Raw genomic sequence first — 13,886 nt, 5'->3', positions numbered from 1 at the left:
AAGAGCGGTTCAAACAAAAATAGAAAAAAGAGGCAAAGAGCGGATATTTTTCATGAAAGGATATGAACAAAAAGAATTTTAATAAAGATAAGCTTGTAAAACTTCCTGCTTCCCCTTTTGTCTCTCAATAGACGAGGATTCCATAAGTGAGTGTATCTCCATTCCACACATTTTCAAGCACATCGCATACCGCATACTGCGTACGCTCTTCCCTCTTCCCTCTTCCCTCTTCCCTCTTCCCTCTTCCCTCTTCCCTCTTCCCTCTTCCCTCTTCCCTCTTCCCCTCAAATGCCAATAAACCCAACCTCCCTTTCTACTCATTCCCACTCACTTCTTGATCTCTAATCCACATATCCCGGCGGGAAAAAAAATCGGGAAATTCTCACCTAAACCCCCCTGTCCACTAGAATTTCTCACGCTTAGAAGTTCGGACCAACTTCCCGATACTCAAGTACGATTCTACTCCCTTCCCTTTTCCACTCTCTCGATGTAATGTTGAATATCAATCCCCCCCCAACAGAAACCCCATACAATATCTAAAATACCAGAATTCACCTCCCAGATCTTCAAAAACAAAGACCCAGGCCGACTCGAGAGACGATTTCAAGCCCAAGTAGGTAGGTATATATATAAAGAATAGACCATAGAAGCGAACCCCTACATTTTCACCAAGCGCAAGTAAATATATCATCAGGACGTCTAGATATATTCCCGAATGCAAGTGCTACAGTAACAGTAGGCTCTGAGAATTGTCGGGAAATGAGGAAATGAGGAACGAATAATGATATAGAGAAATGATCATACCCATCTATCTATCTATCTATACATTGACATTTCTTTTTCTGTAAGAATCACATTCGCGAGTCACAACTATGGGAATTATAAACAAAATACAATACAATGAAATACGATGCAACACAATACAATAACCCCCCCCAAACAATCTTAGACCTAAATCACCTAGCTACCTAATCACACTACCCAGTTCCGCCAAAATTCCAAATCCAGATTCATACACAAACACTACAACTCAATCCATCTATCTATTCATCTTCCCAAATACATCCAGATCAACCAATCTCCAGTTGATACAAACAATCCTTACTCGCACCATCAATCAAACACATCGCACATCTCACATCCTACATCTCATCCTACATCTCACACCCTACATCTCACATCCTACATCCCCGAATCCCAGAACCCCAGAATTTCAGAAGATCAAACAAGAGTGAGTACTCGAGTATCTATCATTCCTTCCTTCCTTTTCTCCTTTTCTCCTTTCCCTCCTCCCCTCCTCCCTCGCTTACTCTTACTCTTACTTCGACATTTAAAATATTTATTTATTTATTTAATCGATTATTTAATTAATTAATTATTATTATTTATTTATTTATTTATGTTATGGATTTTTATTTATTTATTTATTGATTTATGTATTTATTTATGTATTTATTGATTTATTTATTTATTTATGTATTTATTTATTTATTTATTTATTTATTTATTTATTTTATTTATTTATTATTTATTTATTTATTTATTATTTATTTATTTATTTATTTATATTTATTTATTTATTTATTTATTTATTTGTTTATTTATTTGTTTATTATTTAAAATATTTATTCAAAATAGCTCTCTATCCTCCTCTATCTCTCTATCTCTATAATCTAATAATAATAGATAAATAGATAAATAGAATACCTATCCCAATACCTATCCTAATATCTCAAATCTCAATCTCAAATCTCAAATCTCAAATTCTCAAATCTCAAATCTCAATCTTAAATACCTATCTATCTATCCACCTACCTATCCATCTACCTATCTACCTATCCATCTATCTATCTAGATATACAAACTCGATATACAAACCAACAAACAATCAAGTAACTAAATAACTAAATAACTAAATAAGACACAACGTAATGTTTCATACCCATTCTCATACCCATTCCTATACCCATTCATACCTATACCAAGCCACCCATTCATTCATTCAACACCCATCACTTCTCCTATTCATTCATTCATCACCCATCTCCATCCATCTCCACCCATCTGCACCACTTCTCCCACCTGCACCATGGCCACTTCTCCCATTCAATCCGCTCATCAATCTCATCAATCTCATCAATCTCATCAATCTCATCAATCTCATCAATCTCATCAATCTCATCAATCTCATCAATCTCATCAATCTCATCAATCTCATCAATCTCATTCAATCTCATCAATCTCATCAATCTCATCAATCTCATCAATCTCATCCTACCTCATCCCACCTCACCACTTCTCCCACCTGCACCCACCACTTCTCCAATTCCAATTCCAATTCATCTCTCCCCCCTCTCCCCTCTCCCCTCTCCCCCCTCTCTAAACAACATACATACATACATACATACATACATACATACATACATACATACATACATATATTACCAGTATCCGCATACATACCCCACCGCACTTCAAGTCTTCATCTCCATTTCCATTTCTACTTAGAGTTAATACAACGTATCATCACATGCATACATACATACCTAGGTACATACATACATCAAAAACAAAAGGAAATTCACATCTCACTCATATCATCACATCACACACTCTCACAATTCCTCTGGGAAAAAAATCATCAACAACTTTTAAATTTTGTATCTTGTTCAGTTCAGTTCCAGTTGAATTCCAATAATACCCCCGAACCCATCCAATCATCCATCCATTCATACCATCCATCCATCCATCTTCATCATAAAGTCATATCATTCAACCATTCCCATTCCTTCATTCCAATCACCCTTAACCCATTTGCGTTCAGAATTAGTTACAAAACATTCAAGCTTCGTACCTTTTCCACACATTCCATTGATATGGCATTCATCCATTGGGATAACCATCCTCATATGGTAGAATCCATTTCATCCCCTTTCCCCATCAAGCCCAAGAAAACTCACAACTGCAACAACTGACAAGATAAGTAAGGAAATGGTCATAAATCATAATAATAATGTGTAAACGTTAAGCTCAAGAAGAGCTCAACAAAAAGCGACGAAACCAGAAGTCGGTCCAGGAAAGAAAAGCCGAAAACATTAAACAAAATTATTATCTGTTCAGTGGTCCAGTTTTCCTTCTCTATTCATCCTTCCCGACATCATAAGAAAAATATTGAGACAGGTTCCTCGGTGCTGTAGATATCGAATAGAAAAATGGCCCCATTCATTATTTTGGTCGTCCGTCTGAACGAAAACAAATCATTTAAGCCTTTCCCATGAACGAAAAACACAAAAAGCCCAAATCCCAAATATTTCATGTCGACGCCTAGAGTGTCATTAATAGGCGTGTTTCGTTTTTTTGTTCTCGATTGTAAAATGAAAACCCCCAAGTAAATAAATCCCGCTTGCATGTGTATATCTTTGGGATCATTTCTCAACAGATTATTTCCTCTCCCATGTTTGCATAGCGTAAATTCGTTAAAGCCGTTTCGATGATCCACATTAGGGTCATCTAAAAATTTCAGTCATAAACTCGTCGTCATTCCAGGTTCAAATAATTTGCTGAATCTATGTTCGGCGAATACAAAGACAATCGTGAAGATAAAAAGGAAATTTTCTTTCAAAGAGTGAACTTGTGATTGTCGAGAATGCTTTTGTGGCGCGAGCCAAGAATAAAAAAACAGTAGATCATGATGAGAAAAAATCAGATCACTGGAAGAAAGTGCAAAAATTTGCGTTCAAAATCATCGATTCGAGTTACCGGCGTCTTTGAGCAATGGTCGATTGAGCTCGGTTGAGTCCTGGATTGTAAGATGGTCCAGAAACCGAACCTTCACGGATCGTTTTCCGTCTCTTCAAACCATCAGCATCGGCCATTCCTGGACCTCTACTCGATGGTCGACCATCATCATCATCATCTCTGCCACGCTTGTTACTCCCAGGGGCACCATTCATGATGTTTTGCTGTCCGGCATAACCATTAGACATTGAAGCTCCAAGATCTGATTGTGGTGCGTAAACTTCACCACCTGTGCTGCCATTAGCTGTACCACGTTCTTGACTGACTACATTATACAAATTACTCGAGGGTGGTTGGATTCGCGGAGGTGTACTGTAACCACCTTGCTGTTGAGCATAGTATGTTTGTGGTGCTGACGCCGTTCTAGGAGTGGCTCGTCCGGAAGCTGGATTATTTGGTGAGCCAGTCATCTCTGGTGACAAATGGGTGTGTTCACCTGTTATTGATCCTACGGCTGGGCCATTCGAGTAATTGTATGGCCGACGACTTGAATCGTAATTACCCTGGCTGTCATGAGTGTATTCACCGCCATCATGATCTTGATCATGTTCTTCCTCAACTTGACCATTTCCTTGGTGATGAATCATTCCGTTTGAATCCTTTGGTTCATGATGTTGGGGCTCAGCATCTGGTGCTCTCGCCAATGGTGGACCCATTTCATTCTTGATGTATGAATTTGGCTGTTGCGAGTATTGAGGCATGCTTTGTTGGGGCGGCGGAGCTTGGGCGTAAGCATTCTGTGGCGGGGGTGCTTGGGAGTACATTTGTCTCGAGTCGTAAGGTTGTTGAGTTTGTTGATATTGTTGCATCGATTGAACCGCAGTTCCGGGAGGAGTGGTAGCTGGAGTTGTTGGCATTGAGCGAGCATTACTTAATCCAGTGTCAATTGACAGGGGATTGGTACCTTGCACATTGCCCATGGATTGCCCAGGCCACTGGAAATTGCCGTTAGAATTATCCATACTGCCCATTACACTAGATGCACTTGTGGGAGGGGTGGGGAATGTGTGTGATCTTTCGAGAGCAGGACGACCAACATTTGGATGAGGAGCAAGGGAATGCTGTGGACCTGGAAGGGGAGCGCCAATTGAGTTAGCCATTGAGTGATGGTGATGTTGATGTAATGAAGGCAAACCAGGTGCTTGTGGATTCCGCATTTGGTTTTGCTCATTCTTTCGACGTTCTGCGGCTGCCATTACTGCATTCGTTCGTGTCTGATTTGTTGGGTGGTATAGAAGAGCGCCAATATTGTGAACAAATAGAGGATACAATAATTCCGTAATCTTTTCCTTGTTTGCGAAATCCAATGCACGCTCAAAAGGAATCCTATTATTTGGGTTAGATATGCACGTGCACCTAGACTATCAAATTTTGCTTACCAAACACCCTTTAAATGCATAGGACCAATTTTCACAACGTGTCTCATTTTTTCACTTTTCAGGATACCATCTCGTCGTCCACGAGTCATACCTGCAACATTCAATAATTTCGTGCCATTAATCATGTGATTATCTTGCCTAGTTAGCATAATTTATTTGAATTTGAGAGGGCTAAGCTTACCTTCACGTCTAGCCACGCAGACACCTTTTGCCTCTACTTGAAAGCACAAACTACCCTCATCTTCCCAAAGGGTTGCTGTCACTCTGGGCTTCATTCCTGGTGGGGCAACTTGGCCAGTTTGGTCAAATTGTTGTGGTCCGCCATAACCTTGGCTCGGCATACCAGGTTGAGTGGTCATTGCTGGAAGTGGTAGAACGTTGCCTTGGCCACCCATTGACCCGGGAATTTGTGCCGATTGTGGAGATTGAAGTCCATTGCCATAGTATTGACCGTATGGTGCTTGCTGTGCCGGTGAATAATGTGGAGGTCCAGGTTGAAGTAGAGGTGGCTGATGTTGAGGATATTGACTCAATGCACCCGATGTGGCAGTCTGCGGTGGTGGCTGTTGACCAGCCGACATGTGTGGAGGATAATACATATCTTGCGGACCGTGATTCATGTTGTTTTGATATGACTCTTGGCTGTAAGAGTATGCTGGGTTTGAAGGTGGTGTACTGTAAGATCCTTGAGGTAAAGAAACAGGTAAACCACTGCTAGCTTGAGTGGGAGAAGGGGTTTTGGGTCCGTTTGAGGAACTCGCTGTGGTGTAAGATGAATGAGAACCTCCGTTCAAAATTGAGGAAGATCCAAGGGAGCTAAGTGAACCAACCCGGGGAGATGAAGTACCAGACGAATATGCCTGTTGCGGCGGCGGCAAAGGCAAAGCGGGCAACCTTTCATTCACGTACAGTGGTCGCTGCGCGGCGTGATGATTGTAATATGGTACTTCGGAAGGCCCCCGGGTTTGCACTTGTGATATCGACGGAAGATCCAGTTTTTCGGTTGGAATGATCAAGTCCTGAAAGGACAATGATCTGGCAGACTCAATAAAGGGTCTTCCGAGAAGAAAGGTAGAATTTTACGTTAGACAACAAGATTTAACTTGTGGTCTATTCGTGTATGCGGGTAAAATGGGTAACTTTTTTTTTTTTTTGAGAAAGATGAAAGTTGCTGAACCAAGATTGGAAGAATGATGCTTGGGTATATTGACAGACTATCGTCGATATGAAAAATCAAAACAGTCACTGCTTTTACAACGAGCGCGAAAGTAACAGGTCGTTTATTTTTCGTGAAATAAGATGCATATGCCAAAGATGCAGAAGCAGAACGATCTTGTAAAACCTCAAAAAAGACTCGAAAAAGAAGACGTTTGGCTCGTAGAAGTCGTTACAAAAGGACTTGAAGCTTTGTTAATCCAATTTAGGTGCGATTGAAGCTCCACGACAGGATCGTTGGCAGTTACGCGAACCTGCAGGTATGTATGCTTGTGCTTGTCGCTTCTTTGGAAGGAATCTGATCCGTGCTTAGATTCGAGGATGCGAACGTGAAAAAAAAATCGTGAAGCTCGTAGAATATTTCGTGGAAGAGAGAAGATCCAAAATGCAGTGGAGTTTTGCTTTGCAAGAGGCGTGATGCGTACTTGTGGATAGGTTGTATGTCGGTCAGAAGAATTGAGGATATTTGCCAACTCTAATGCAGGTACACCAGTCAGCGCTGCAGCAATTGCTATGAGAGACGATGCGCAAATCTACACGATGGTGAATGGGGGAGGTGGAGGGACGAGGTGGATGGAGAGAAGCGGGAAGCACTGGACATTGAACATTGAAGACTGGGCATTGGAACAATGAGGTACATACCTTTTGTTTGAACTTTTTCTAGGATTTTCCTTTTTTTCCGTTTCGCTTTCCATGCACCTCTTTGAGGTATAAGAAATGGGGGAGGTCGGAAAAGGGAGGATGAGAGAGTGGATTGGAGAGATTTAAAAAAAAAAAAAGGCGCGGAGGGAGAGAAGAATAGAAACGAGGGAGGAGGTTGGGCGGTGGTGATGTGTGAAAGTGAGTGGTGGAGGTGGGTTTGTGGAAAGTTTAAGGGTATTGGTTGAAGCGGATAGTCTTAACGAGAGTGTATGGGTTGGGGAGAGTAGCTGTAGCCGTAGCCGTAGAAAAATAGATTGAATGGATGAGGTAAGGTGTGTCCAAGTGGTCAAGGTATGGGTTGAGTGTTTTGAGGTAGTAAGGTAGTAAGGTAGTAATCGAAGTGGGTGAGTAGAGTGGAGCAGAGGAGAAATAGAGGAGAGTAGTTAAATTTAAGTGCAAGTGTAATGAAGTAGAATGAAGTAATACGTGAAGCTAGATGGGGAGGGAAGCTAGCTCGTGAATAAAATAAATAATAAAATCAAATAATAATATTGATAATAATCAAAATCGTGGTCAAAATCCAATTTAGATAAAACCACCCAAGATGGAGAAGTAGTTTATCTAATTAGTCGTGGATGATGATGAGGGGAGGTAGATAGTAGATAGTAGATGATAGATAGATAGACAAATAGATGAATAGATAGATGATTGAAGAGGAGGAGGAGGAGGATAATGTAAATAGATAATCTTCAATGTCGATAGATAGATAGACAGTCAATAAAAGCGTCCAGAGATTCAACACAAGAACAATGTTCTTCTTGTTCTCTTGTTCTGCGTGTGCCTTTGTCTCTTCTTCTATTTTCCCTTCTGTGCCTTGTCTCGCTGGTCCTGGTAGGCGATGCAATGTTTGGGTGTGTAGTACGGTAAGGAAGAGTGGAAGCGTGCGGGTGGAATGGTTATGAAGGGTTATGAAAAGAAACCTGGCGTACAAAACGGAGTAATAAAGTGTTCGATGTCTGGGTGGACCTGATGGTAAGATAATGATGAGAGTGATAATGATAATGATAGTGATAGTGGAGAACGTCTTCAACTTGTTTCTCTTCTCTTGATTTGTGGAGTGAAGGGTGGAGTTGCAGTTTGGACTTGTTGATTCTTCTCTCTCTCTTTTGGTGAGGAGTTTTGCGTTGTGAGTTCGGAGTTCTGAGGTTCCCTTTCTTCGATGTGGTCTCCCTCTCTTCCCCACGCTCTTCGCAGTTCAATTGGGTGATACAATACTGCCCTTCTCTCCCTCTTTTTCTCTCTCTTTTTCCAAGTCTCAGACTCTCAGCATTTTCTGCCCTTTGGTGTAAACGTTGGATCTGGCCTGGCTGACTGGACTGGACGGGGTACTTTCGAAAGTGGATGTTTGAGGCCGTAGCGATCCCGGAATGAAGCTAAGAAGGGTGGTGGACGTGTGAATCTGTGAATATGTGAACACCACAGAGCCCAAATATCTTGCGCTAAAATAGGACTTTTCTATACGGACGTCGGAAGAACCGAATGCGCTACTGTAGAGTGAAGTTTAATTTTGCTTGATGCGATGGACTCTCGAGAATGAAGTGACGCTTGAGATTACAGCCCAACATGTAGAATTCACAGACGCTTGTTATATGTTATATGATGTTTATTATTCCTAGATGATAGATGTGACATGATCTAGTGTCATCTCCGTGGGTTATTCTGGTCTACAGGAATGAAGGACAATCTGACTCTCATCCAATTCCAATTCCAATTCCAATTCCAATTCCAATTCCAATGCTAATTCTGATTCTCACGGCTCCATCATATCATACTTCACGGAATCGATCGTTTCCACTTTTAGTTTAACCTTTGCATAAGAGATATCATTTTTCTTTCCATTTCTTTCCCTTCCCTTCACTTCACGACTCTCTCTTCTCCTCTTTGCCAAGCTTCACTCGAGGATCCAAGAGGCGATAACTACAACCTTACCTGACCAGCCTTCCTTGTAAAACATTGATAATCAATTGCAGAGAAAATAAAATCATTTCTCGTTTTCTGCCATGTCGCTAAATTAGCGTGAGCATTAGAGTTTCTTAGTTGGGTAGTAGTTGTTTCCCTAGTCGTACTTACTACCTAGTCGTACCTAGTCGATCTATCATCTATCTCATGGGCTGCGTCGCTCCTCCGAAAGATCAAAGCTTTTTTTTTTCTTTCTTTCCTTCGCATCCATCCATCCCGTAGTAAATCGCGCCAATTCTTAACCCTTGTACAAAAACTGGGGTGGTTGGACAGCACAATGGTTGTTACTCTAAACGAAGGGTGCGAGGATTGGTCCGACCGAATTAGAAGAGGAAGAAGAAGAAGAAGAAGAGAAGTAACAGGTGAGTGAGTGAGTGAGTGAGTGAGTGAGTTGACTGAGTTGACTGATTTGACTGAGTGAGGTGACGGAGTGACAAGCCAGCAAGTGGTTCAATTATACATACGATACCGGCACCGTATCATACCATCTTGAACCTCCCTTCGAATACCTCGTGAAGAATACAAAACATTTGACAATACGAATTCTTATTTTGATACTCCAAACCTGCATACATGTGACACCCCAGAATACCGACTCAGCACCATCCAGCTCTTTCTTCAATCCCTAGGTACATTAATCATGGTTACTCGTAGTGCTTGGTGTTGTTGTACTTTTCACTCTATTTTGCTGCGTTGGTTGTATTCTACTTGTATCGTGGGGTATCTCGAAGATGTGAACGTGATACCTCTTAATCCCTACCGTCGTCTGCTCTACGTACGGAGTACATGGCACCTTTGACCTATCGAGGACTAAATCCATCACGGACTTGACCAGAGAAAATGATAAAAACAACAGAACAACAAAACAATGAACGGACCCAAAATGCGAGGTGGCAGTATGGGGCCAATCCATCCATCAAAAGTGGCAGAGTCGCAGAGTGGCCGTGACCGTGGCCCTTGAGTTCTGGCCGCTTGAAAACAATGGATACCTACTAAATACAAGGGTTTGGGAAAGGCTGGCTGGTTCTCAATTGAGAGAAAAAAAGAAAGGAAAATAAACAAGTGTGAATTGAAACGAGGGTTTTTAATATATAATCGCTGACGGGCCAGTAATGATTGGGTGATAGTGATAGCAGCCGTTCCGGTTCCAAATTATCAATGGTGATCAATTAACTGGATGAAATGAATGTGAGGGTGGACGAGGACGAGGGAGAGGGAGAGGGAGAGGAAGAGTTATTTTTACTTTCTCCTTCCGATGCTTGTGTTGAGAAGATGGTGTGATGTGTGTGGTGTTGTCGTGGGTATTGTTTTACCTTGATACCGATGAAGGGGCAGTAATGGTGTTCAAGTCTATTCTCCTGGTGGTGAATGTGAATGTGAATACTTCGTATGAATGTAAACGTGAATTGCTCTCGAATTCTTCCGAATCCCAAAGGGAATCAGATCAGAATATGAAATATCGATGTCTACCTATCTATCTGCGTACCTACACTGACACAGTAATGAATTGCATGAAAGACATGTTCGAATTCGGATGCGAAGAAAGGCTGCTTTAAGCATACACAGGATACCTTCGGATCTTCGCCTTCTACGGTAGCTGATCTGTTCTTCCAAATCCTAGACGAAACCTTTCAAAACGAAAAAAGAAGATGAAAAAAAGTGGCCAGGACAATGGTAAGCCGCGTGAACCAAGGAAAGACGGAACAGCGATGGTGATGATGAAGGTGATGATGATCTGATGCGAGTATCTACTGGTGGGGCATCTTTCTTGATGGTTCACAATTGAATTGAAATTGAAATTGAATCAAATCAAATCAAATCAAATCAGATTAATACCGGTACATGGATGCTGGCGAAAGTGGCGAGCCCGTTCCTTCTCTTCTGTCGATTCCTACATCCGGATTATGATGGATGATCTTGCTTGACGAATGGATCTCGCATACCATACCGTATTCAATCTTGACCAGGGAATTAACTTTCTTCAACCGCCATCCAAGCTCACTCCAAGCATTCTTCTTTGCATTTGAACCTTGCCTTACCGATCAAGCCTGCATCGCATTACCTGCTGCGACGTTTTCCCTCCTGGCGGCGGCGGCGACGTAGACGTCTCTTTCCGTAGCTAAATGAAGACATCCTGTTTACTTATTGTATCTTGCCGTTGCCCTTTCTCAAACATCCCCCAACCCATAACCCATATCCCCCAACCCTCAACATCCAACCACATAATACACCACACACTACACACACTACACTCACTGTACACACCTACACCTTGCTGCCGCGCAAGAAAAGTTAAAATTGAGCTGAGCCCTGGCAACTATTCCTGTCTTGGAGGGGCCGAAATGCACTCCAGACTTTTTCATTCAGAACGAAAGCACCGTGCCCCAATTCTGCACAGATTCTGCCTTCTGCACATTTCCGGGAGCGAGATGTACGGAGTAAGGAAAGTGATGAAAAATTCCTATCGGAAATTTTATGCTGATGCTCATGCTCATGCTGGTGCTCATGCTCATCATGCTTATCCTTCACACAAATGGCTCATGCTTCATGCTCATCCAATTGTCCGACGTGTGTCCTGTGCGGTGGCCGGGCTTGATTCTTTCAAGCTTGATCGCTGCGATGGGAGGGAAAGGGTTCGGTAGGTTACTGCGATGCACTCTACAAGCTTGTTCCGCCTGCACGACGGGATCTCCTGCTTTTGCATATCGTTTCTCTTTGATCCCGTCCCCCTTTTTTTACTACGGTCTACCTTGAAGGCAGAATCGCTGGAGCTTCCAACCTGCTTGGAAGTTGGAGCTTGAGCTTGGATCATACAATATCTCGTGGATGTGAAGGCAACACCAGTCACCAGTGCACAGCAACACACCATCGAGGACCACCACCACACAGTGGCACATATGCACAGATGGGAGATCAATGGTATTGCCGGCATAGCATGGCATGGCATTGACAAATACTCCCTACCTAGCTAATAACAGTGAAATTATGTAACGTAACCCCGTGACCTTTTTAGTATTAGCATCTGATGAGACCAAGCATTGATACTCTGTCGAGTCTGGACAGAGTATATCCATACAGTCCTAATTTTACTAATTTTATTTACCTCCCTAGTATCTGCTCTAACTTCTCACCTCCGTCCGTATCTACCGATTAGATATACACGAGCCGCTGAACTAGTTCTAACCGCCGTCTTCTTTGCATAACATATGAGAATCTTCCGTTCCTCATCACGACATTGCCAGATCTGCCACCAGCGCGATCGCATATCTAGCTTCGAACGCCTCGTGAGCACTACATTCTACTTTTCTGATCCGCTGGTTCTCGGACTTTTTCCAGCCTTTTCATCATATCCTATTCTCCTACAAGTCCTTGATCATACAGTATCTGAGTATCATTATTTCTATTGAGCTCGTTGAGACTGTCTAGACTACTCGGTGGTATGCTCCGTTAATAATATTCCGTCTTCCGTCTTCCGTATAAATCTCTCGTAGATAATGCGATGCGTTTATCGGTTCACCAGTTCCATGTGCGTTAATTACCTAACCCTTCGTGATTGATCGTCCCTAACGAGAATGTCCGATAATTCACGGACTGATCGGAGCGAGCCTTGGATTTGGTTGGGATCACTAAAATAGCTAGCTTCAGCTTGACCTTGCGCCACGGGAATTCGTTTTTACGACTCATGGGATATATTCATCCCCTAGTTTCCGTTGCTAGGAGGGAGACCCTAAGATTTAGACTATTAGTGGAAAAGGAAGTACGGGAGAATTTCGATATCAGCCTCGGCTCCCGGACCATCTCTTCGTAACGATTGCGGCTTGCACAAAGTAGCATCCTTCTTTCAAAGCGGCTTAAACATGATAGTATATCCTCAAGGTTCTTAAGGTTCTCAACCGGGTAGACGGTGGGGCGTCTCAATTGTCAATAGATGAAGAGGGGAAAAGAGGAGTTGTATCCCTAATGTGATAACAAGGTAGGAGGGTGGTAATTATTGATTATTGAGGTGATTGACAGTCTCATACTTGGAGAGTGATATTGATTAATTATCAATATAGTAACTCAACGGCAATCTATGGAACCACCAACCACAAATTAATCCTCTCCTTGAATAGAAGATTATCCAAAGGGATCTTTTGAGGCAATAGGGAAGTCTAGATGAAGGGAGCCGTTCTATCAAGCCAGTAAAGTATCTCATAGCAAGGAAATTGAGGTTTAAAGCAGCATCCATTGTAACTTTCCTCCTGCCACTTTGGAAACATCCACATATCACGCCTTCGGCTCTTTTTCCCGCCACTTTATCACCAGCTTTTATTTCTCTATCCTGAATTAGATGTATCAAATACTGCCCAGGTGTTGTCAACTTGTTGAGAAGAAGGTCTCGACGCCAAGGAACTGAGAACAGCCGTAAGTTACTCTATCTGGGAACTCTGTAAACCGGGTTGTAACCCGTTCATCAGTACCGAGTAATGTAGTCGTTCGGATCATCTACTAATTTCACATAGACAACAACATGATAGTATGATCATACTCTATCTATTCTCCAACGATGCCGACAGGCTACATTAAATTGACGGCGATATTACCTATTCATCAACCTGTCTCTGCAAGGATGGGGATGCCATCCGGTTTCCCCATTAGTAATGTAACACAGCGTGCACCCAAATGGGCAATTCGATGTCCTTGGTCTTGTCATCTTCCAAGACTCAAGAGCAAGGTTTTCATGGTCAACAACAAGGTTGGTGAATTACACCTGAAGCCGGAACAATGGCCGAATTAAACGGTCATCGGTGTCATTCAAAAACGAGTGGTCTTTGCGATAATAAAGATGCTGCC

At 42.3% G+C, this 13,886-nt stretch overlaps 2 protein-coding genes across 2 annotated transcripts; one reads left to right on the top strand and one right to left on the bottom strand.

The window, feature by feature from the left end:
• Positions 1 to 2,601: 2,601 nt before the first annotated feature.
• On the bottom strand, positions 2,602 to 8,635 carry EAF02_011099 (uncharacterized protein). Its single transcript, XM_038907147.1, has 4 exons — positions 7,035 to 8,635; positions 5,359 to 6,867; positions 5,178 to 5,310; positions 2,602 to 5,124 (listed from the first exon to the last, which is right to left on the bottom strand). The coding sequence occupies exons 2-4, from the start codon at positions 5,795 to 5,797 to the stop codon at positions 3,756 to 3,758; spliced, it is 1,941 nt and encodes a 646-aa protein (XP_038753173.1). The 5' UTR covers positions 5,798 to 6,867; positions 7,035 to 8,635; the 3' UTR covers positions 2,602 to 3,755.
• A 4,964-nt stretch (positions 8,636 to 13,599) lies between these two features.
• Positions 13,600 to 13,830, top strand: EAF02_011098 (uncharacterized protein; the record flags this gene model as incomplete). The annotated part of the gene is made up of 1 exon (XM_038907146.1): positions 13,600 to 13,830. One exon carries the CDS (start codon positions 13,600 to 13,602, stop codon positions 13,828 to 13,830), a length of 231 nt encoding a protein of 76 aa, XP_038753172.1.
• Between the last annotated feature and the right edge of the window lie 56 nt (positions 13,831 to 13,886).

The sequence above is a fragment of the Botrytis sinoallii genome (genome assembly GCF_014898435.1).
Source record: "Botrytis sinoallii strain Bc 23 chromosome Unknown BSIN_029, whole genome shotgun sequence".
NCBI lineage: Eukaryota > Fungi > Ascomycota > Leotiomycetes > Helotiales > Sclerotiniaceae > Botrytis > Botrytis sinoallii.
The sequence above is the reverse complement of the archived record's forward strand: the minus strand, read 5'-3'. Positions and strand labels throughout refer to the sequence as shown.